Here is a 26,615-nt window from a genome sequence, read left to right on the forward strand (position 1 = left end):
AATAATATGACACTGTGAAAGTTCACATTAAGAAAACTTTCTGGCTCCACAGTGTCAGATGGCAAAGGTAAATTAGCAGTGCATAAGAAATGAATACAAAGATAGTAGGAAAGTGTTTGCTTAGGCAAAATAGAGGGAAAACTATGGGTTAAATAACCATCTGAATCCAGATAATGTGGTCATGAAAGTATTAATTCTTCATTTTCTTGTGTGCTCAGTTGCTTAGTCGTGTCTGACTCTGCGACCCTCTGAATTACAGCTCCAGGCTCCTCTGTGCATGGAATTTTCCAGGCAATAATACTGGAGCAGGTTGCATTTCCTACTCCAGGGGATCTTCCTGACCCAGGGATCAAACCCGCATCTCCCTGTGTCTCCTGAAGTGGCAGATGGATTCCTTATCTCAGAGCCACCTGGGAAACCCTCATCATTCTCAGCACTTCACAATAATCACTTTGGTCTACTTACAAGGTAAAATACTTGTATCTTAAATTATTACTTTTAATTGAACTTAGGGAAGGTAGTGAAAGCTGTAACTTCACTATTAAGAGAGTATTCAGATATTGGGTAAAAAGAATCATAGATTTGGGGACCAGGAAGTAAGAGAAAAATGAGCATCAACTGGAGTGACCCTTGGAGACAAGCAAAAGGAAGGAGGTACAGGCTCTGGAGACCATGAGTTCCTGTATTAGGACAGAGGCCAGGCTCACAGAAACCTTCCAAGAACCTTGCTATTTCTTGCCAGCACTGGTCTATGGAGAATGCCACATCTCAAGCTGCACAGGAGTCCTGATCATTCCCTTTTCCAGACACTGCCTGGGGCACACATCCCTAAAGACAAGGACTCTTTTGGGAAGATGGAAAAAGGAAAACAAATCCACTGGTACAATTCAGAACTGCTGGTGACTTAAGGTGTGGTTTGTTTCAAGACAGTCACTGAAGCAGCACCTTCATGGTCCTGCAGGTGAAAGTCAGGTTTTCTCCTCAAAACTCCGCAGTAAGCAAGTGAGTCCCAGGACAGGATAAGAGGGATCAACAATAAGTTTGTGGGGGTTTGGGGCCATGCTCTGTGGCATATGGGATCTCACTTCCCCAACCAGGGATGGAACCTGTGTCCTCTGCATTGTGAGCTCAGAGTTAACTGCTGGACCACCAGGAAGTCTGACAATAGCTCTTTAAAATATGGGAAGACAGTGTGGGTTCTGGGCAGAATTTAAAAACCAAACAACATAGATGGTCTCACCCATCTTCCTTTTGTGCACCCAGTTCCTCTTCATCCAGTTCTGTTCTCTACTTTCTGCAGAACTTTCCCAGCATCTTGCTAACTATCTACCTTTATCAATAACAATTTACTCAGGAAACATTAAATGTCCTCTTTTCTAATAACAAATTTCTATCATGATAGAAATAATCATGCATATTATTATGCAACCATAATGCATATTTCATGTAGACATATTTTATCATGTTATGTATATCTCCTTTGCATAAATAATTTTAAAAATTATTAACCAATTACTCAAAATTATTAACCAACTGCATTTTCTCCTAAAGACTATATTCTAAAAAGTGCTTAACAGTAAGCGGATATTATGACATGATATATTTAAGTGTATTTTTAGAAACTTTGTTGCCTTTAAGCTTTTTATTCACATTTGATTATACTTACTGGTCTAGGAGCTTGTCAGTCACAGCAACTACCACATATTCCTTTCTGTATAGTGAGATATTACTCTTTTGCCAGTGGAATCAGAATGCATACATTAAATTATTTGAAGTTGCATTTCACTTAATTTTCACTGTAATTAGAACATAATCATTTGATCCTCTAATACTAGTATGCTTCAATTTTTAATGAAAAAAAATATTTTTCAAAAGTCTATGAAGAGTTTTCATTCTGCTGTGTAGGCATGCATGCTAAGTTGCTTCAGCTGTGTCCGACTCTTTGTGACCCTATGGACTGTAACCTTCCAGACTCCTCTGTCCATGGGATTCTCCAGGCCAGAATACCAGATTGTGTAGCTATTCTCTTTCTCCAGGGGATCTTCTTGACCCAGGGATCAAACCTGAGTCTCCTGAATTGCAGGTAGATTCTTCACCATCTGAGCCATCAGGGAAGCCCAGTTCCTCAGCTGGGCTTCCTGTTCTGCTAGTCTTCACGTTGTTCTCAGAGATAGTTCTCAGGTTGTTTTATATGTAGTTGTAGTTTTGACATGTCCATGGGAGAAAGTGAGCTCAGCATTTCCCTACTCTGCAGTCTGAATCCAGTCCTTCAAGCAACCCTAAACAACATCTTTATCTATTCAACTATTGATGGACATTGAGATTGTTTCCACATCTTGGCTCTTGTACATAGTGCTGCAATGAACATAAGGGTGAAAATATCTTTTCAAGGCAGTGTTTGCATTTTCTTGGGACAGATACCCAGATGTGGAATTTCTGGAGTATATGATAGTTCTATTATTAATTTTTCAGGAAACTCCACACTGGTTTCCATAGTAGTTACACCAATTCATATTCCACCAACAATGCCCAAGAGTTCCACATGACTTCACTTACATGTGTAATCTAAAAAACAAGACAAACAAAACAAAACTCAGACTCATAAATACAGAGAACAAATTTGTGGTTACCAGAGGAAAGAGGGGTTGAGAGGGGTGAAATGGGTGAAGGGAATCAAGAGGCACAAACTTCCAGTTACAGAATAAATATCATGGATATGTAATGCACAGCATAGGAGATACAGTCAACGTTATTTTATTAACTTTTATGGAGACAGATGACTACTAGACTTATTATTGTGATCATTTCACAATGTATACAAATGTAAAGTCATTGTATTGTACACATGAAACTAATAAAATATGGTATGTTGTTGTTCAGTCGCTCAGTCATGTCCGACTCTTTGTTACCCCGTGGACAGCAGCATGCCAGGCTTCCTGTTCTTTACCATCTCCTGGAGTTTGCTCAAACCCATGTCCATTGAGTCAATGATGCCATCCAACTATCTCATCCTCTGTCGTCCCCTTCTCCTCCTGCCTTCAATCGTTCCCAGCATCAGGGTCTTTTCAAATGAGTCGGCTCATAGCATCAAGTGGCCAAAGTATTGGAGCTTCAGCATCAGCATCAGTCCTTCCAATGAATATTCAGGATTGATTCCCTTTAGGATTGACTGGTTTGATCTCCGTGTAGTCCAAGGGGCTCTCAAGAGTCTTCTCTAACATCACAGTTCAAAAGCACCATTTCTTCAGTGCTCAGCCTTGTTTACGGTCCAACTCTCATATCCATACATGACTACTGGGAAAACCATAGCTTTGACTATACGGACCTTTTTTGGCAAAGTAAATATGGTATAATCAATTATAATTAAATAAAAATAATAAATAATTTAAGTGTGCAAATGACCAATTATGATATGTATATAAAATTATCTCATACTGATTTAAATTGTATTCTCCTAATAATGTTAAATGCATACTAATTTGCTTACTATTTTGAAATCTTTTATGAAAGGACAGTTTAACTCTTTTGCCTAATTATAAATTTACTATTTGACATTTTGTTATTTATTTAAAGGATATCTTTTTATACCCTACATATATCTTATCACATGTATGAACTGTATTTATCTTCTCTCAGGTATTGCTTTATTTTCACTTTCACTTTTATTTTTACTTTCACTTTCATAATAATGACTTTCATAATTGTCATTCAATTCATAGAAATTCTTTTTAATTTCAATGAATCCCAATTACTCTTTTATTTTAGGAAATAACTGGCAAGAAAGGTATAATAGATGTCATTCATCATGTTTTATTATACCAAAGCCACCATAACACTTTTTAAAAAGTAATTAATTTATTGTTGTGCTGGGCCTTCATTGCTGCATAGACTTGTCTCTAGTTGTGGCAAGCAGGGGCTACTTTCTAGTTTCAGTGAGTGGGCTTCTCACTTTGGCGGCTTCTCTTGCTATGGAGCACAGGCTTAGTTGCTCCACTGCATGTGGGATCATCCCGGATCAGGGATTGAATCCACATCTCCTGCACTGGCAGGCGATTCTTTACCACTGAGCCACCTGGGAAGCCCTATCATAACACTTTGAATCACGTTCTCTACACTTACACACACACACACATACACACACATGTGTGTAGATATAATTAAAAATTAATTCAAATGATTTTATATGGGCAAATAACCATATCAAATATTCATGGAACTCTTTTATATACACATACATGCATGTATAAATTCTTAGGTACATGAATAAATGCATATGGCCAACAAACACATGAAAAGATGTCCAATATCACTAATTATTAGATAAATGCAAATCGAACTACAGTGAGGTTATCACCTCACATTCATCAGAATGGATGTCATTAAAAAAATCTACAAACAATAAATGCTGGAGAGGATGGGGAGAAAATGAACACTCTTACACTGCTGGAGGGAATGTAAACTGATAAAACCACTATGGAGAAGAGTATGGAGATTCATTTAAAAACTAGGAATAAAACTACCATATGACCCTGCTAACCCACTACTGGGCATATACCTGAGATAACCATAATCCAAAAGATACATGTACTCCAGTGTTCAGTGCAGCACTATTTATGATAGCCAGGATATGGGAGCAACCTAGATATCCACTGACACATGAATGGATAAAGAAGGTATGGTGTGTGTATGTATGTATGTATGTATATATATACACACACACACACACATACATACATACAATGGAATATGACTCAGCCATAAAAAGGAACAAATTTGAGTCAGTTGAAATAAGATGTATAAACCTACACTTGTTATATGGAGTGAAGTAAGTCAGAAAGAGAAAAACAAGTATTGCATATTAGAGCATATATATGGAATCTAGAAAAATGGTACTGAGGAACCTATTTGCAGAGCAGGAGTAGAGACTCAGACGTAGAGAACAGACTTGTGGACACAGCGGGAAGGAGAAAGTGGGATGAGCTGAGAGGGTAGCACTGACACATATATACATTACCATGTGTAAAACAGCTAGCTAGTGGGAAGCGGCTATATAGCACAGGGAGCTCACCTCCATGCTCTGTGATGACCGAGAGGGGTGGAATGGAGGGTAGGTGGGAAGGAGGCCCAAGAGGAGGGAATAAAGGTACACTTACAGCTGATTCGTATTGTTGTATGGTGGAAAGCAACACAACATTGTAAAGTAATTATCCTCCAATAAAAATAAAGTTTAAAAATATTATAAACAAGAGAATAAACTAAAAATAAAATACTTTACAATGCCATATAAAGAAAGAAAATATTTATAAATGTGAACTTCATTATTTCAAACATTCACCAATTATACTACCACTGCTTACTTATTTAATTGATAAGTGATCATGAGGAAAAATATTATGCCAGAGCAGTCTCATTTGACTAAAAACCTTATAGCTCATTGTAATAGAAAAGCAGACATTTTCATCTATAAAACAGTTTTTATCCTACATAAGACTATCAAAAACTTTTTAAACAAATACTTCCCAAAATACACCCAAATTTTGGAGCTCACAAATAATAAAAGGGCCCTGTGTGGGAATCTAATCAGATCCAGCAAGGCAAATAGAGTTGAATAGATATTTTAGGCAAATATTATACTATGTTTAACTTACTTGTTTCTTTTCACTTCTTTGATCAACAAATTACTTTTACACACCAAATTTAACTGGACATGATTTCACCTAAGAAATCCCACAGAGATGAGACAGCCTTTAGAGTGCAAATTGAAAACTTTTCTTTTCCTGCTTGGGGAGCCAGGCAAATACCCACTTGGCCAGTCTGCCTACTTTCAACTCCCACTAGATTCAGAAGAGTTTAGAATTCATGATTAAAGGTCATTACATCACCCAGATATTCCAAAGGTCACACAAAGATGAGATCCCCACTTCCTCAAAAAAGTCAACGTTGCTGAAGTTCTTGACAACTTAGTCCAACTTCAAGTTGTAACTTTATAATATAAAAACCAATGCCCTTGATATTCATGACCTACCAGGAGCATGGAATCAAATCAACAGGCTAAATATAGCTGCTCTGCAGACTGCTTAAACCAAAGCAATACTATGTGCGACTGAGATATGATATTAGAAACAGGGAAAACTAAAGCATATTTGAGACTCCTTGAAAAAGGAACTGCTCTACAGCTATTTAACTTTACAAGTGAAATTGAGTAAAACATTTCATCATCAACAGGATTTTTTTTTTTTTTATCAAGAGGATTTTATAAACTCTACCATGATATGGGACTTAGAAGCCACATTCTTCAGTCCATCTTTCCTCCTAGTAAATGAATCTAAATAAAAACCCTGGAATCAAGTTGGAGAGCAGATTATCTTATTGACAAGAAATACAGGTAATGTGTGTTTGAAGTATGGGAAGCATTTTAAGTCTGGGATTATGGCTAAAAGGCTACTAAGGAATCAGAACTTCTCATTGGTTGAACGCTGGACTTACTGAGAAATGGATAGGACCAGGAAACTGACTTCACTACCAAAGTAAGTGCTATGGGTGACCATGGTCAGATTTTAGGATGTAAAGTCAAAGCTGAGAATCATGAATAAACGTTCAGTATTCTAGGAGATACAGCGTTGTAATCCACAGCTGAAGGCTGATAAGAAAGAGAGTTGAGAGATATGAACAGAATCTAGCTGTTAAAGAGAAATTCAGAATTTGGAGATAGAGGATAATGTCCCAGTATGAAAGTCAAAAAGTTCATCTAAACATCTGTACAAAAGAGGACTAGAAAGGACTGAATGTTCTATTTTGATTTTAAACACGTCTCTGAACATGAGCAGAGAAAAATTAGTAGATGGAAATTTCTTCCTCAAGAACAGAGAGGAGCAGCAGTGGGTCTCTCCAACAGAACGTAAGAACTCTGAGTTAAACTCTAACTGCCCTGTGGTATGAATTGCCACACTTGCTTCCTGTGCTGTCTGGGAACAAGGTATGGAAAATGTAGTAATGGGTAAAGTCCTTTATAGAGGACTTTAGAGGACTTATCCTCTGTAGAGGACTATAGAGGACTTATCCTCTATAGATACCCATTCCTTTATTCCTGGCATGAAACTTGAAAGGTTTCATTCCTCTTGCTTACTTTTCTAGGGATCTAGCCTATTCTAGGATACATGTACATCCCAGTAATGCTTTTCTGGGTGGGTCCGAGGAGCTCACCGAGTCCCAACACTTTCTCTCCCACTTGACATCCCTGCAGTTTGGCAGCTATTAGTGGCAATAGCTGCCCTCCTTTCTGTGAAGGTACCCACAATAATTATAAAGTAAAGACAGGCTTCACTCAAATAATTATAAACCTCCAATTTATCTTACAATTAGACTCATGAACAGACGAGAGCAGCTACTGTGAGTGATTTCAGTGTGATTTTCTCACATCCCTCTTCATAAAGGAACAGAAAGGGCACAAAACAGCAGCACTAGCAGCAATAACTTTGATCTTTGATAGCACCTCACAACATATTCGGCTTCCCAGGTGGTACTAGTGGTAAGGAACCCACCTGCCAATGAAGGGGACATAAGAGACATGGGTTTGATTCCTGGGTCAAGAAGATTCCCTGAAGAAGGAAATGGCAATCCACTCTAGTATTCTTGCCTGGAGAATCCCATGAACAGAGGAGCCTTGGCAGGCTATAGTCCATAAGGTCACAAACAGTTGGACATGACTGAGGCAACTTAGCATGCACGCACAACATATGAGAATGTATTTGACTTTTGCCTCAATCTCAAGAAATAATAATGATTTTTCCACAAAAGATACACTTTTAACTGACAAAATAATATATGTATGTGACTTAAAAGAAAAGATGCAGAATGATATAAAATTAAAAAGTAGTCAGCAAATGTTTTTAAAACATGGTGTGTGTATGGCTAGAGTGGGTGGGAGTCATATATATATGACTAGATCATCAAGCAGGTCTTAACTCAACAGCTAATTATTTTTTCAATGTCTGTTTTCCCCCTTGCTTTATCCAATATTAGTTTTCCATCCCTTAATGATCCCTCAGAATTATTCACAACTTATCAGTTATTTGCAATTATTAAAAGTCTGTGCACGCCAATATTTTAATCTCAAACTCAATGCACACTGCACCTGCCCAGGCTTGATCTGGGCTTTTGGGGGGATCTGCAGTGGGCGAGAGGGTTTTTCAGTCCTTTGCTCCTCATCCCACTCCAGCACTTGAAGCAAAGAAAAATGGCTTTGTCTGTCTCCCAGACATCTTTTCTGTCTCCCACTTCTAAGTGTAGATTCTCCACTGTTAAGGGAGAAAAGGAGATTTGAGTAAGAATGTTTAATCTGCCTGGTGTGAATTTAATTCTCTGTCTGAAAGGCATACCTGTTCAAGCCCAGAGACCTTCTGAGTGACCTTCTGATGCACCAGATACTCACGCTTTTTAAAAACACCCTTCTTAGGATGCAGGCCTCTCCTCTGTTGTCAGTCCACTCCTATTCACTTTCTGTGCCCTGCCATCTGTTTCTACTCCCCTTTCTGGCTCAATTCTTCACTTATCCAGGAAGAGAAGAACATCAATCCATGGAGAAGGAGCCAGTCTCTTCATCTTTTTCTTTTTCAGTATACAGAGCAGTATTATTAACTATTGTCCAATAGGTTGCAAGACTTATTCATCCTACATAATTCAGTCTGTAGCCGTTATGGGTACCAATATATCTCCATTTCCCCACCTTCCTGTCCCTGGTAATGCTCTTTCTACTCTCTGACTCTATGATTTCACATTTTTAGATTCCACAGACAAATTAGACCATGCAGTATTTTTCATTCTGTGTCTGGCATACTTCATGTATCATAATGTCCTCTCAATTCTTTCATTTTGCAAAATTACAGGGTCCCCTTCTTTTCTAAGGCTAAATGATATTCCAATTATATATTTTAATAAATATATCTAATTATAATAAATAATAATGTGTTAGATTTCTTACTGTCATTGAATAGTTTCTTATAGGAATAGATTCTTTTGAAGAGTTTTATATATAAGTTAATATTTAGGGACTTCCCTGTGGTCCAGTGGTTAAGAATACATGTTCGCAATGCAGGGAGCCCAGATTTGATCCCTGGTCAGGGAACTAGATCCCACACACCACAACTGAGTGTTCTCATGCTGCAACTAAAAAAAGATCCTGCATCCCACAACCAAAATGCAGTGTAGCCAAATTAAAAAATAATAATAAGTTAATATTTTCCCCCAAACTCTCCACAGTACTGTGATTTTTTTCCCATGCTTCTAATATCTATTTTGATTTTTCAGACATCTGCTACTGGAACACATGTTGTATTTCATTCTTGTTTGGAAATATTAAGAATATTACCATAACAAAGATTTGAGACAAATAGGCAAGTGGCTGTCTAATACGTATCTTTAAAAGTTGGGCCCAAACTGGTTTCTTATCCATTAGTAACTCAGAGTTTATTCAAAATTCTCTACAGAACTTCCTCCTAGATAACCATTGTCCACAATGCTGTTATTAACTGCATTTTACACATGAGGCAAATGAGGCAAAGAGTTTTACGTATCTTATACAATGTCACACAGTTAATCAGTGGTAGGGCTGAGATTTGAACTTAGTCCGAAGGACAAGCCCACATGGTTAGCCACAGGTCAACAATGCCCACTCAAGCCCTAGGAATTAGTTTTTCAGAACTACTCATGTTTTTACCAAACATGGCTTGATTTTTTTCAGTCTTGAACCTCAGTTCATGCAAACCACATGTCTCTGATAAATGTTTTCCAAGCTCAATCAGATAATTTCTTTAAAATTGTGCTCAAATAAAATGTCACTACTGAACCCTCTCAAAATTGCAATTGTATTATCCATTACATAAATAATACTGTGTTATTATTGGGCTGGCCAAAAAAGTTTGTTTGTGTTTTTCCATACCAACTTATGAGAAAATCCAAATGAACTTTCTTACCAACCCAATATTTATTGGTGTTAAATCCATATTATTCCATGGAGTGGGACCATTTTAAGAGCTGAAACCACCCCTTGATGATCTTTATATTCCAGATACCTAGGTCTAACAGAGAGCAAAAATGTTTACTGAATAATAGTGATACAAGAAGAGAATAAATGCTTTGAGAAAATCATTGGGTGATATCAGAACTTTGCTGTCACACCTTTTTATATTATTTCTAGGGAATAACCTGTGCAAATGACTTTGGGGAACCACAGCATCATCACTCAATTCCTCCTCCTCGGGCTGTCTACTGACCCACACATCCAGGCTCTGCTTTTTGTGTTGTTCCTAAAGATTTACCTCCTGACACTAATGGGGAACCTGATGATGCTGCTGGTGATCAGGGCTGATTCTCACCTTCACACGCCCATGTTCTTCTTCCTGAGTCATCTCTCTCTACTGGATCTTTGTTTATCTTCAGTCACTGTGCCCAAGATGCTGAAGGACCTCCTGTCTGAGACAAAAACCATCTCAGTAAGGGGCTGCCTGGCTCAAGGCTTCTTTGCGCTTATTACTGCTGGAACTGAGTGCTTTCTGCTCTCAGCAATGGCCTATGACCGCTATGCCGCCATCTGCCACCCTCTACTCTATGGACAAATGATGAAGAAACAGTTGTGTGTACAGCTTGTATGGGGTTCTTGGGGTTTGGCTTCTTTGAACGCATTTATTAACACCCTTCTAGCTGCCAACCTGGACTTCTGTGAGAACCATACCATTAGCCACTACAGCTGTGAGGTGCCCTCTCTCTTCCCTCTGTCCTGCTCTGATGTCTCCATCAACCTCACAGTCCTGCTGTGTTCCAGCCTGATGCATGGATTTGGGACCCTCTTCCCAATAGTCTTTTCCTATGCTCGTATTGTCTCCACCATTCTGAGCATCAGCTCCACCAAAGGCCGAAGCAAGACCTTCTCCACCTGCTCGTCCCACCTCACTGCAGTGAGCTTCTTCTTTGGCTCTGGGTTTCTCCGCTATCTCATGCCAACTTCAGGATCCCGTCTGGAGTTGATCTTCTCTGTGCAGTATGGTGTGGTCACTCCCATGATGAATCCTCTCATCTATAGCCTGAAGAACAAGAAAGTAAAGGCAGCTGTGAGAAGAACACTGGGAAAATATATGCGATGGTCCAGATGAAAAAATAAAGCCAGAGGAGAATGGAGAATCAGGATAAAATGATGCCAGTTAGACATTATGAGAGTTCTCACTAAGAAAAATTTCCTGGCTCTATGCAAAGTGATATGTTACAAGATAAATTAGCAGTGCATATGAAATGAGCACAGACATAGCAGAGAGATGTTGGGGTAGTCTAAATACAGGGGAAATGATGAACTAAATAACTATCTCAATCCAGAAAATATGGTCATGAAAGTGTTGACTCATTGTTCCCAGTACTCCCCAAATATTCACTTTGGTCTTATTAGGTAAAGTATTTGTATATTGAATCACTACTTAAAATTGAATTTAGAAAAATGCACTGAGAAGGTCTTCCCTGATAGCTCAATTGGAAAAAAATCTGCCTGTAATGCAGGAGACCCCGGTTTGATTCCTGAGTCAGGAAGATCTGCTGGAGGAGGGGTAGGCTACCCACTCCAGTATTCTTGGGCCTCCCTTGTGGCTCAGCTGGTAAAGAACCTGCCTGCAATGCAGGAGACCTGGGTTCTATCGATGAGTTGGGAAGATCCTCCGGAGAAGGCAAAGGCTACCCACTCCAGTATTCTGGCCTGGAGAATTCCAAGGACTGTATAGTCCATGGGGTTGCAAAGAGTCAGACACGACTGAGCAACTTTCACTTTTTCTAAGTAAACTTTACTATTAAGAAAATATAGATTATTGGGTAAAGAGTCATAAACTTGGAGGCCACAGGAAGGAAAACAATGAACTTCAACTGAGTGGCCTTTGACATAAGTAAAAGAGATAAAGGTTCTGAAGAAAAGTTGAGTTTGCTTTCAGGGATAGATGTATCATGTAAACCTTCCCCAGACTCTTCCGTTTCTTGCCAGCAGTGGCTCACAGATTAATTTCAGCTCCTGGGAGTCCTACTAATTTCTTTTACCAAGATTTACCTGGGAACACATCACTGGAGAGGGGAACACTCTGGAAACACAGAATAAGGAAAGTCAGACTCACTGGTACAATACAGAACCACGAGCTATGGTTTGGGTCAAGATGGTTACTGGTCCAAAAATGCCTGCCTGGATCTGCAACTGAAGGGCAGTCATTCTCCATTTGAGTTTTTAAAAGTCATTACAGTTTTTTAAAAATATGGTAAAACAGCATGGGCTCTGGGCATAATTTTTGTTGTTGTTCAGTCGCTTGGTCGTGTCTGACTCTTTGTGACCACATGGACTGCTGCACACCAGGCTTCCCTGTCCTTCACCATCTCCCAGAATTTGCTCAAACTTATGTTCATTGAGTTAGCAATGCCATTCAACCATCTCATCCTCTGTCATCCCCTTTTCCTCCTGCCTCCTTTTAAAATTTTAAAGTGAACAATTTTAAATCATAATTTTAGAGCATAATTTTTAAAGTGAATAATTTGATAATATCTGCCTACCCATTGTATAATTGTTCTACTTCTTGGTGACCCCCTTTCATCCATTTCCATCCTCTGAACTTTGCAGAACTGTTCCAGCCTCTCACTAGCTGCCCATCCTACAATAACAATTTACTCAAAAAGAGGCTTATTAAATTCCTTTTCTCTAATAATAAATTTTGTCTATAATAATAAAATCAAACCAGTCAATCCTAAAAGAAATCAATCCTGAACATTCATTGGAAGGACTGATGCTGAAGCTGAAACTCCAAAACTTTGGCCACTTGATGCGACAGGCTGACTCATTAGAAGAGACCCTGATGCTGGGAAAGATTGAAGGCAGGAGGAGAAGGTGAACGACAGAGGATGAGATGGTTGAATGGCATCACCAACTCAATGGACATGAGTTTGAGCAAGCTCTGGGAGCTGGTGATGGACAGGGAAACCTGGTGTGCTACAGTCCATGTGGTTGCAAAGAGTTGGACATGACTGAGCGATTGAACTGAACTGACTGAATAATAAAATAATAAATAATAAATTTTACCAAATACATTGATTTGGTAATATCACAAATTTTGCATAGAAACATATTATACCTTTTAATATCTTAGCATTTATTTTTCCTTGGCATTTGATTAACTTCCAGAATAATTAAATTATAGATTTTACACATATATTTTCTCCTAGATGTCATATAGTACTAAAATTATTTATCAATAGGCAGACATTGATGTATGACATACTAACTGTGGTTTTTTAAAAAATATTTCATTACCCATAGCTGTTTCTACTCACATTTGGTAACACTTTTTGTGACATAAGCTTATCAATCATAGCACCTACCACACATTCATTTCCTTATAGTAAGGGACTACTCTGTGACCAGTGGACTTAGAATATATACAGCAAATTATTGGAAGTTTATTTTATTTTCACTGTAATAATCACTTGATTCTATATGACTAATAAGGTTTTTCATTTCCCAATGTTAAAAACATAAATTTAAATTTATAAAATTTAAATTCCTCTACTTACTACAAATAGAAGAATGAGCTCTCATATTACCCTACTAATAGTCATCTGTCTGATTTAGACATGGAAAAGATCTTACGGGAAATAATTTTGTGGTCAAATCAAACACCACTCTTTTCCACATGATGAAGACATCATAGACTTCTGCACTCTCTCAAAATATCTTCCAGATTTCTTAGACACATTGGAAACAGGAGTGGCATGGTTAACACTGGCAGATCTGGTCTGGCAACTATTACTAAGGCCATAGAAAAGGCATCTGACCACAACTGTTGGTCATAAAAATATAGATGCTGGGAAAGATTGAGGGCAGGAGAAGTGGGCAACAGAAGATGAGACAGTTGGATAGCATCCCTGACTCAATGGACAGGAGTTTGAGCAAACTCTGGGAGATAGTGAAGGACAGGGGAGCCTTGTATACTGCAGTCCATAGGGTCATAAAGAGCTGGACATGACTTGGCAACTGAACAGCAATGAAAACAAAGAATATAGCTTTTTCTTTGTGAGCCCTACTTTCAATTCTGGCATAAGAGGAGAAGTCCAGATCAATTTCTCATAATATTCTGTACTTTATGCCTGGTAACAATCATATAATTTGTGCAAGTGTGTATCCGACTTAAATACTTAATGTTGTAAGAGTTTTTCCATATTGACTCAAAGACATAGTAAACATAAGTTTTAGTTATCTTAACATTCTATTACACATCTTCTTCATAGTTGATTAATCCGTTTCCTGAGAATGTCATTAAAAGCATATTTCACTGTTACATTTTTAGAATTCACTTCTTTACACTGTTTAGAACACAGTTTGAGTTAGACTTTCACCCTTACAAGTAACATTTTATTAGACTTCTTTGCACCACATTTCCTCAGTTAGAATCACTCCTGAACCGGTTTAGTGGATTAATCGGTAATGGACCCAGTTTAAAGCCAGAAATGATGCTAACAACTGTTTCTCCTTTGCCTTAGATACCACTGTCTTCAAAATATAATGTACTAATTTGAAAAGCAAGAAACAATATGAATTTTATGATTTGTATTTCTTTGGTTATTAGTGATAATAAAACATTCTGTGCCTTACTAATTATATTTATTCTTCTGTAAATATTTTCTTCATTATATATTTTATCTATCTTAATATATAGCAGTCAATTTCCCAAGGTCTTTAACAAACTCACCTCATTACAATTGGTCTGATCATGGTTTTTCTTAACTTCATCATTGATCTCCCCCAGGTGAAGCCTCTTCTTAATTGCTGCCAAAATCAGAATAAATTTTTTTAAAAATTCAATAAGCACTGTAACCCTCCATGAATGTACCTTCCATGAATAATAGACTATTTCTATTGCTTTCCTAGGCTTAAATTGGGGCATAAACTCCATATATATGTGTAACTCCAGGAGTCAGCATTCCTTAGATCTGGGTCATAGGGTGATCTGTTGTTATCACTCTGAAAGAGGCTGGTTATAGTCAGCATTCTAGTATCACTTGGATGACAGTGATTGAGAGAAAAAATACTAAAGACTCAGGCATATACCTAAAAGGAAAGGGCACAGTAGAATAATAGCATAAAGACAATCCTATAGATCTCAAGGCTATCCCCTCTATCATATCTGAAGACTGTTCCTACTAGGCAGATAGAGGCAGGACAGATTCTTGAGAGGAAATTTTATTTCATTTTATTGTTATATTTTATTTGGTGGGACGTTTTAGGATCTCAAGTCCAGGAAGCAGCAAGAGAGAACTGCTCCAAGGAAGCTAGGGGAAGGGGACCCAAGATATACAGGAGTTTTGCATAAAGGGCAGGTAGTCTGAATAGCAAAAGATTATTGTTAATTAAAATATATATATATCTTAAGTAAAGGAATTCAGCACTCTTCTGTGTTGGGAAGATGTAAGAGCCTGGGCTCACTAAAATCATTTCTTTGATAAGAACCTTTAAAAAAACACAGGAGCCAGTATCCTGTGTTTTCACATCCTGAGTTTCCTCAGGGCTCAATGTAGGGAGTGGCTGCAGTCTGGTGGCTGCTAGATGGATGGTATTCTTTCCTTCCTCAGAGAGAGGGGCTCTTTTAAAGTGACCAGTTCGTGATGATGTTTCTCATTTAAAAATAATTTTTACACATTTTATCTCTTAATAAAGAGATTGAAGTATTAGTAACTTAATTTTTTGTTATGTTAAATAATTTAGTTGTAAAAGAGGATACAGTTTAAATAATAATTTTAAATGGACAAACAACAGATTCTGGTGTGTGTATAATAGTATCTCCTTGTGGTTTAAATTGCATCTCCCTTTCTTGGGCTCCAAAATCAATGCAGATGGTGACTGCAGTCATGAAATTAAAAGGCGCTTGCTCCTTGAAAGAAAAGTTATAACAACTCTAGACAGCATATTAAAAAGCAGAGACATTACTTTGCCAACAAAGGTCCATCTAGTCAAAGTTATGGTTTTTCCAGTAGTCATGTATGGATGTGAGATTTGGACCATAAACAAGGCTGAGCACTGAAGAACAAATGCTTTCAAACTGTGGTGTTGGAGAAGACTCTTGAGAGTCCCTTGGACTGCAGGGAGATCCAGCCAGTCAATACTAAAAGAAATCAATCCTGAATATTCATTGGAAGGACTGATGCTAAAGCTGAAACTCCAATACTTTGGCCACCTGATGTGAAGAACTGACTCATTGGAAAAGACCCTGATGCTGGGAAAGATTGAAAGCAGGATGAGAAAGGGACAAGAGGGTGAAATGGTCAGATGGCATCACCAATTCAATGGACATGAGTTTGAGTAAGCTCCGGGAGTTTGTGATGGACAGGGAAGCCTGGCATGCTGTAGTCTATGGGGCCACAAGGAGTCAGATACAATTGAGCAATTGAACAACATACACGAATAGTCTTAGAGACATATAAGAACAAAGGCTGTAAAGAGAAAATAAATAAACATAAAATTAGAATGTCATATAGGTTAACAAAAAAATCAAATGTCTAAAAAAAAGTACATTTAATTATCCCAAACATCTATTATATTTCTTTTGCTTACTAGTTTAATTGGCAAGTGACAGTAGGGAATAATTGTTAGATCACAAAAGTCTAGTTTGAATGAAAACCTTTTAACTCACTGTAACAAACAAATAGAAATTTTGGTTTATATGAGACTATTCCTACTTAAGACTATAATGAACTTACTAACAAGCATTCCCCTAAATGCTCCCAAACATGGGAGCACACAAACTGTAACACAACCCTGCTTAGGAATCTGATTGGATCTATCGAAAAAATAAAATCAGAACAGTTAGTTTAAGAAAATTATTATCCTTATTAACTTTTTTTGTCTTTTTACTTATTTGATCAACAAAATACTTTTACACAGCAAGTTCAACTGGAGGTGATTTCGCCAGAGAGAAGACCCAGCCCTTGGAGTGTCACTTGTGAACTATTCCTTTCCTGCCTGGGGAGCCAGATAAATACCCCTTTGGCCATTCTTATTTCTAACTCCCACTAGCTCAGGTGATTTTAGAATTAACATTTAAAGGTCATTGCATCACCTAGACGTTCCGAAGGACACACCTAAGAGATCCCCTTGGTCCTTATAAAACTCAGTGTTGAAAACAGTTCTTGAAAACTAAGTCCAGCTTCAGATGGTGACTATGTGATATAAAAGCTGTGCCCTTACCAACTCCTGGGCTGTTGAGGGCAAGGAATCAAACAAGCCAACTGACTAAACATAGCTGCTATGTGGAATAGTTAAACTCAAATAATACTACGTGTGGCTGGGATGTGATACTACACACAAAGAAAACTAAGGTGTATTTGAGACCCGCTGAAAGAAACTGCTCTCTGGCCATATAAGTTTATTAGTGTAGAATTCAGTGAAACACGTCATCACCGGGATTTTATAAATTCTCCCATGATACAAGACTTAGAAATCACTTTTTTTGGTAGATGAATCATCTTCCTTCTTAATAGATGAATCTAAATAAAAGTTCTGCAGCCACACTGGAAAGCAGAGTGCCTTATCCAACAGGATGTACAGGTAATCTGCTTTGGGGAAGTGGGGAGGATTCTGAGGTGGGTTTATGGCTAAGGAGTTAATGAGTAGGAATCAGAACTTCCCTTTGGCCGAGCTTTGGACTTGCTGGGAATGGACAGGACTGGGAAACTGACTGAGCCACCCCAATGAGTCCTGTGGGTAACCGAAGACCAGACTTCCAGGTGTGAGGACAAAGCTGGAAATCACTGGTAAATATTCAGCATTCAAGCGAAAAGAGCCTTGTTGTAATCAAGACCTGAAGACTTATAAGAAACAGAGTTGAGAGACATGAACAGAATCTGGCCACGGAGGAGAAATTTGGGATATGGAGAGTGAGGGCAGTATCTAAGAAAGACAAAAGTCCATCTAAATATCTGTGCAAAAGAGGAATATGAGTGAATGTTCTATTCCTATTTTAAACAGGCCTCTGAATGTGAGCAGAAAAAAATGGGTAGAGATTTCCTCCTAAGGGACCGACAGTAGCTGCAGTAGGTATTTCCAACAGAAGGTAAGAGCTCTCAGTCAAACTCTCACTGTCCTACAGGATTAATTTCCAAACCTGTTTGCTACACTGTATTGGAGGGAGGTCCAGAATGTGTGGTACTGGGCAGAGTCCTCTTTCCTGGACGCTACTCTTTCCTGCAGCATGAAACCTCTCAAGCACTCCTCTTGCTGACTTTCCTAGAGATTTCAAGCTGACCTGGGAACACAGCCATCCCAGTAATGCTCCTTCAGGTGGGCCCAGGGGCTCACACTGAGTCCCACCCATTTTTTTCCCCCAGTCATCTCTTTAGTCTTACAGCTATACTTACAGTAGAAAATACTTACATTAAAATATATATTACAAGCTACTAAAGAACTTATAAACACACAATTAAAATTGAAACATATTGAAGAATCTTGCTCTTTTTTGCAACCAGAGATCCCATCACCTATTACTGTTCCTCAAAATTGGCACATTATTATTACTGATTCACAAGATTGCTTTTTAAATATACCTTTACACCCTTTAGACCGGCAGAGATTCACTTTCTCTCTCCCTTATCCTAATCATATCGGGCCTCATAAAAGATTTCAATAGATTATGTTACCTCAAGGTATGCTTAAAAGTCCTGCTACTGCTACTGTTAAGTCACTTCGGTCGTATCCTACTCCATGCGACCCCATGGATGTCAGCCCGCCAGGCTCCCCCGTCCCTAGGATTCTCCAGGCAAGAGTACTGAAATAGGGTGCCATTGCCGTCTCCATAACAGTCCTAGTATTTGTCAGAATTTTGTAGCCAAGGCTTTACTTCCTATGTGACAACAATTCCCTCATGCATATATCATTAATAATATAATATAGCTACAAAAAAAAAAATGAATGATATTTTTGACACTGAATGGCTATGATATTCTTTAGACTCCGGAAGAAACTGATGAAAATAAAATATTTTTTGAAATTGCAAAACCGATTCTTCTTGCACGTGCAGTTAGGAAAAGGTTAACTTGTTAAATTTTTTTTTTTGGAGCTCCAGTTCTGCCTGGGAAACAAAAATAGGACTAAGAAAAAACCTTAAGTTAACTCTTATCATGTCCTTGGGATACACAGCCCACTCTATCTAGGACTCCAGCCATTAACAAATTGGTGGAGCTCAAAATAAATAAATAAAACAAAAGGATATTTTAAATTTCAAATGGAGAACTATGCCTATGTATCTAAAATTATCTATGTCTCAATGTATGTCTTTGTTTTTTAGATAGTGTGGAATTAATGAGCTCTATTTAGATTCAGCTTTACATGAACTGAAGGGTATTCAATGTTGGGTATAATGTTTATTTAAATGTGAATGTGATTTAAATATAATTATTTGTTAATCTAGTTGGGACATGTCTTGAGTCATTAACATTATATAATACTTTTATTATGCCTTAGTTTAAGGTAAACTAAGTTTGTCAACAAAAGGGTAACTCTTTATATATATATATATATATATACACAAATATATAGATGAGATAAAAACTTTTAGATAAGCTCTATTAGAAATAATTGTATTTTTGATAGAATGATCTATTATCTATAATCTGGAGCCATCTCTTGGGATTGGAGTGACTTAGGTTTCTAGAGTTGTGCTGAACTAAGTAGTAGAAGTTTGTGAATGGCTGGGTCATGTCCAAATGAAGTAAGATTTTGAAACGTTAATTGCTGAACATTGGCTTACTCTTAAAAGGGGTTTTTCTTGCAGAAGAGCTGAAGAGATTTTGAGCTGTTAATGAATATAAATATATATTTATATATGAATGGATATATATATAATATAATATGATTTGAGAAATATGTTCAACGGTCTATAAAATGCTAACATACAAGACATTTCATGGTTGCTATAGAAAAGTAAAATATATGCTTTTAACAGAAAGATATAAGAAATGGCAAATAAAATGATGAATACAAAAATATTTTTTTTTAATTGTTGAAACATTTATTATAGAATAAAGTGGTATTTACATAAACTTTACTAGACTAGTTTTTCATTGTCGTTCTAGCTACAGCAAATGTTCTTTCTCCAAATTAAACCAAATTGGAAACGAGAAAAATTCTAGGAAAACAATATTTAATAGAATTAACTTTGGTCAGCAGATACATTCAGGCTGCAAATATATTAGAAAATGCAGTTGAAATGCTTGGGTGGATCACAATGAAAACCACAAAGTATGGTATGTTTATTTAAAATAAACATTGGATTTGTTTATTATGCTATCATACTTTGTTTTGGCCTTTTAACTTTTAAAGATATTTACTGCTAGAATTTTAAAAAGGCTTATGACAAATGAAAGAAAATTTTATGGCAAATTGATGTAACTCATTGTCCTGAACTTTCTTCCTCTTCCTTCTTACATGTCTCGATCAATACAGTTTCTTCTTTTCTAGGGGCAACACCTCTCTAAGGTAAGACTACACAACATGTTATAACTCACCTATCAACTTACTTCACAATAATGAGAACACCTAATTCTATAAAAACAGACAATGACTCTGCCTATATTTCTAGCAGTTCAAACAATTTTTATATTCATTCTCTATTAAACAGATTACAGACATTCCTTATAGTCCACAAACACAAGACATGATTGGACAAACACATTACACACTGTAATTGCAAATAAAAAATTAAATAAGAGAATATACACAGGAACACTTTTGTCTTCCTTGTCCAGAACAAACTTTGCTAGATTCTGGTGTAGTGTAGACTTTAAGCCTGTAACTATTGTTGGTGTGACTATTTCTGTTCCCAATGTGTAGGATTCTTAAAGCAGGGCGAAAACAGCATTAAAAAAACAAAAAACAAAAAAAAAACACCATTTCCCGAATGGATTATTTGTTCCTAAAAATATCAGAAATATGGAATGTTTGCCTTCTTTTCAAGTCTGTCTTGGAAGTGTAGTCATCCTCTTTAACACACTGAACAGTGAGATTCAACAGTTGCTAAGCTGCATTTCTTTTTCAAGGACAAGGTCAAATATATTTGGATGTGAGCAACATTTCTTTTGTCAAGTTGTTCTGCATCACGTTTTCAATAATTTCACTTAGGAAAAAATATTTGAATGGTTACTCCTAATCCTTTGCCCCAAATAACACAAACCACAGCCAAATACTAGTCCCAAACAGATTTCTGAATGATTTTTTTTCTTTTAGACTGAAATATTTCCTAAGAATGTTTTCATCGTTATTGCTTTCCTCTCTTTTTATAACTGTTGTTAATATAGCCTTATTTGTTTTATAGTTTTTAAACTTACCACAAAGAGATGTTTTGACAAAAGCAAAAAACAAACAAACAAAAAAAGAAGTTTTGAAACATTATAGGACACTTCCTTTCCTTTGCCCATTTGATATCAAGACGGGTTAACTAATCAATAGAAATCTAAGAAACTAATCTTACAGGAAAAGGATATGCTTCTATTTCTCCAGATGGATCCAACGAGCTCACATGACTTCCTCTTCAGAAGATTCAACCTAAGGGGGCCCCCAGCATTCAGACTAGAGATGAAACAGCAAAAAACCCAGGAAGAAAGAATTCCAATATAAGCCCTGGCGACATTAAAAATTTTCAAAAAACGCCGCGCTCGACGTCATCGACCTTATGATCTCCCTATTTGGGGACAGATAAAAACCCTTGCTAACTAAACTGAAAACCTGATTTCTCAACAGGGAATGCCTCGGAATCCTAAAAATATTTTTCTTCGCTATGCTTGCTTTGCTTGCTTTTGCTTCCCCCGCTCAGGCTGACCTATTGATCACACTTACTGGGCTTATATACCTAACCCCCCTTTTTTATTGTAGGTTGTAAAATGGACAGATATAAGACCAACCATATCCACTAATGAGTCAACACATATGCCTCCTCCTTAGAACTTGGAGGGGCCCTCTCATCCTGAAGAAAAAGAAAAACTAATTAATATCGTTCTAGGTTATGAAGTCCTTCCTTTACGTATGGGCCCAGCAGAATTATGTATAAACGTTAGTCGACAAACTTGGGCTTTCGTCCTGCCTCCAGAAAAGGGTTTTCGGACGCTACTTGGATTATTTACTGCCCTTTCTTTGTCAGTAAACCATGTTTATACTACTGAAACTTTAGAGAAAGAATTAAGGAAAGAACAAAGAACAACATGCCAAGGGTTTACTAATAAGAACTTTAAATATATTCCTGTTCACTGGGACAAAAATGTCATGCCAAACCAGGAAAATTAATGTTTATAGCTAATCATACAATTATCAATTGGGGACCCCATAGTATGTGGTTATTGAACTGCTCAGATGATATTAACAATACTATGTATGATTATATTACTCAAGTAACATGGAAGGTTACTAATACTACAACAGAACATTACCATGACAGAGGACTTCTTGGCTAGCTTGATGATGGAATGGCCCCCGCCTCGTCCTCGAATCATCCTTGATAAACAGATTGGGCCTAAACAATAGGACATCTGAAAACTTGCTGCATACACTGAAGAACTTGGGACTTGGACCAGACATTCCCCGGGGACCAATCATAGCTATAGCAATTATTTCTTTCACTATAATCAATCATATTTTATACAAGCCTATGTTCCACTTCCTTTTGTTGTAGCTATAAAAAATTTACAATTCAATAAGACTATACGTTTTGTAACTTGCATAAATTGCAGATTATATACTTGTCTTAACTCCTCTATTTCCTTAAGATATGATTCTCTTTTAATTCTTTGATCTCGACGTAGTCTATGGTTACCAATAAATCTCCAACAGCCCTGGGAAGAAGGTCCCATGGCTGGACTTGCTTCCCGGTTGCTTACTAAATTGCTCTAGTGATGTAAACGATTCATTGGATGGCTGATTTTTGGCATTATAGGATTAATAACTATTTGCACCATTGCTGTCATCACTAGCGTTACTTTACAAACCTCAATTCAAACACATAATTTTATCTAAAATTGGACTAAAAATGCTTATACTATGTGAGCCACTCAGTCTCAAATAGATGAGGATATTCAAAAAGAAATACAGGACCTGAAAACAGCCATCGAATGGGTTGGAGATCAATTAACAGATGTACAAAAACAGGTGATGCTAAAATGTGACTGGAATTCTACTCAATTTTGTGTTACTCCTGTTCATTTTAATAACAGTGCCTACAACTGGGAACAAATCAAGTTTCATTTACAAAACATACATGATAATGCCTCTCTGAATGTACAATTATTACAAAAAGAAATATGTAAAACCTTTTCTAATAATCTGCCCTCTTCCACTAGTATGGGAACTTTAGCTATACAATTGGCTAATCAATTATCTGGGCTAGACCCACATAGATGGTTTCAAAGCCTTACTCATAGCATTGGGTCTAGAACTATAATTTTGGTGATTGTCTTAACAATTATATTTATTGTCTACTGTTGCCTTCATGCAAAGACTGTCAAAACTAAACAAACTCTGATGGTCAGAACTCTTCTTACAAATATTATAAATAAATAAGGGGGAATTGTCAGGGAATGTTTGACGGGAGGATTCCTACGTGCTGTCTCTCATGAGTCCTTTGTCCCTCTTCAAGTGGAACAGCACGCTGCTCCCAGGGACTGAGGTCATTATGTGAGGCAAGCATGGGTCTCCTTTAGTAAACATTCTCCTTAGGACAAAACAGCTTAATCTCCTTCCCCTTACTTGAGATATGGATGTGTCCTGACCTTGTGACTAACGTTACCCCTTGGTCCCTTGGTAACGGTTGCTGTATGTTTGGTTTTCTGATCTCTATCATTCCCGAAAGAAGTTTCTTGTACTGCAGCCTATATATACTCATAGAAAAATCATTAAAGCACCTTTGCTCCATCAGAGCTTAGGTCCCCGGGTCTTTTTTGTCTCTCTCTCTCTCTCTCTTTCTCTCTCTCTCTTTCTCTCTTTCACTTTCTTATCGTCGACTCCGCACCACAAGGTTCCGGTCCATTAAAGGACCCCAACATATATGTACATATATATATACGTATATATATATATTGGAAATACTTTTATTTCCTCCTTTCTGAGTGAAAGTACCCACAGTAATTACAAATTGCTCTCCTCCAAAATAATTATAAAATTTACAATTCTAAAATTTAGAATTTACAATATTCTAAAATATACCTTATATATAAAGGTATATAAGGTATATAAAGTATATACAGGTATGTAAAGTTAAGTACAATAGCAGTATTAACAGAAACAACTTTAGTCTTTAATAGAGCTTCACCATATGTGAGAATTTAGGTGACTTTTGCCTAGACTTACAATCTCAAATAATAACAGTAATGGACAGTTAGGAGTAGATGTTTTTTAAGAACTTTATATATAATCTCATATTTAATCCTAGAACCTTTCTTAGTACTGTTATTAATTTGCATTTTAAACATAAGGAAATCCAAGCAAGGAGTTTTACACATCATGTACAAAGTCAAGTACCTAATTAGAGGTAGAGCTGAAATTTGAACCTAGTCTGATGCAGGAGCCCACATTTTTAGCCACTATCTCTGATGTCCATCTCTTTGTGACTGTAGCCCACCAGGTTCTTCTATTCATGGAATTTTCCAGGCAAGAATACTGGAGCAGGTTGCCATTATGTTAAACCAAATATAACTTGATTTTTCTCTGAGCCTTTGACTACAAACTTCATGTTCATGCAAACTAAATATCTGTCAGAAACATTTTCCAAGAGCAATCATATTGCTTTCTTAAGAATATTGTCAAATTCACTCAATGTAGTGTCATTATTGGCCCTCACTAAATCTCAATTTGAGTTCCCATTGTAGTAATTACATTTATATATTTACTCTTCATATGCATGTTCTTAAATGGATATCATATCTTGATCTTTTTGTTTCAAGTGATTGACACAAGCTGAGGTCATAATAGAAAGCAAAAACATTTACAAACAATGGTGATATGAACAGAGGACAGATACATGGAAAAATTCCAGTGTAGCCAGAGGTCACCTAGGAAAACCCCCTGTTATCAGGGGAGGGGAGGGGTCTGGGGAAAGACTTTTGGCTCCCATGCCTGTTTATATTATTTCCAGGGAAAGGCCTTTGTAAATGGACTTGAGGAACCACAGTACCGTCACAGAGTTCATCCTCCTCGGACTGTCTGCCGACCCTCACATCCAGGCTCTGCTCTTTGTGCTATTCCTGGGGATTTACCTTCTGACAATAATGGGGAACTTGATGCTGCTGCTGGTGATCAAGGCTGATTCCCACCTCCACACGCCCATGTACTTCTTCCTGAGCCACCTCTCTTTCGTTGATATCTGCTTCTCTTCAGTCACAGTGCCCAAGATGTTGGAGAACCTCCTGTCTCGAAGGAAAACGATATCGGTAGAGGGCTGCCTAGCTCAGGTCTTCTTTGTGTTTGTTGCTGCAGGGACCGAAGCCTGTCTGCTCTCAGTGATGGCCTATGACCGCTATGCCGCAATCTGCCACCCTCTACTCTATGGGCAGATCATGAGTAAACAACTGTACAAGCAGCTTGTGTGGGGCTCATGGGGCCTGGGCTTTCTGGACGCACTCATCAACATCTTCCTGGCTCTGAACATGATCTTCTGTGAAGCCAAAATCATCCCTCACTACAGCTGTGAAATGCCCTCTCTTCTCTCCCTGTCCTGCTCTGATATCTCTAGAAACCTCATTGCCTTGCTCTGTTCCACTCTGCTGCATGGGCTGGGAACCTTCCTCTTGGTCTCCCTATCCTATGCCCACATTATCACCGCCATCCTGAGTATCAGCTCTACCTCAGGCAGAAGCAAGCCCTTCTCCACCTGCTCTTCCCACCTCACTGCAGTGACACTGTACTTTGGCTCAGGTTTGCTCCGCCATCTCATGTCAAATTCAGGATCCCCTGCAGAACTGATCTTCTCTGTGCAATATACTGCATCACTCCCATGCTGAATCCCCTCATTTACAGTCTGAAAAACAAGGAGGTGAAGGTGGCTCTGAAAAGAACTTTGGAAAAGTATTTGCAACATGTCAGGTACTGAAATGAAAACATAGGATAGAGAAGAACTGGAATAAATCTGCATAGAAAAGGACATTAGGTGAGTTTGCAGTAGTAAGGAGCACTCTTGAGTACTTACAACGTCAGATGCTACAACCTACATTAGAGGTACATGAGAGAATGGCATAAAGTTATAGGAAGGAAAGCTCCCTTTATTTTCTTTTAAAGGAAAATCAAATTATTAAATAATCACCTTAATCTAGAAAATTTTGTTATGAACAAATTGATCCATTTTTCTCATTTTGAAACATCTGTTTTAGTAAAATTATTAGTTTTATGACTCTATCATTATTTTTACTGATTCTGGAGAATATGCTAAAAGCCATATATTTGATAAGAATGCAGGGTCCTGGATCTGTAAGAGAAAAAAGTCATAAATAAGTGTAGAGGGTTGAAAATAAAAGAAGTCCAACTGGATGGCCATAGAAGACAGGCGTAAAAAGCTAAAAGTTCTGCAGAGAGACAATGAATG

At 37.6% G+C, this 26,615-nt stretch overlaps 2 protein-coding genes across 2 annotated transcripts; both read left to right on the plus strand.

The window, feature by feature from the left end:
• Positions 1-10,211: 10,211 nt before the first annotated feature.
• Positions 10,212-11,147, plus strand: LOC122427361 (olfactory receptor 8S1-like). Its single transcript, XM_043446776.1, has one exon. The coding sequence runs from the start codon at positions 10,212-10,214 to the stop codon at positions 11,145-11,147; it is 936 nt and encodes a 311-aa protein (XP_043302711.1).
• Positions 11,148-25,188: 14,041 nt separating this feature from the next.
• Positions 25,189-26,120, plus strand: LOC122427362 (olfactory receptor 8S1-like). Its single transcript, XM_043446777.1, has one exon. It carries the CDS (start codon positions 25,189-25,191, stop codon positions 26,035-26,037), a length of 849 nt encoding a protein of 282 aa, XP_043302712.1. The 3' UTR covers positions 26,038-26,120.
• Positions 26,121-26,615: the final 495 nt, after the last annotated feature.

The sequence above is a fragment of the Cervus canadensis genome, chromosome 25 (assembly GCF_019320065.1).
Source record: "Cervus canadensis isolate Bull #8, Minnesota chromosome 25, ASM1932006v1, whole genome shotgun sequence".
Taxonomy (NCBI): Eukaryota; Metazoa; Chordata; class Mammalia; order Artiodactyla; family Cervidae; genus Cervus; species Cervus canadensis.

Bases quoted from the DNA above. Each gene is read 5' to 3' on its own strand.
- LOC122427361 (XM_043446776.1), top strand. From the start codon at position 10,212: ATGACTTTGGGGAACCACAGCATCATCACTCAATTCCTCCTCCTCGGG.
- LOC122427362 (XM_043446777.1), top strand. From the start codon at position 25,189: ATGGACTTGAGGAACCACAGTACCGTCACAGAGTTCATCCTCCTCGGA.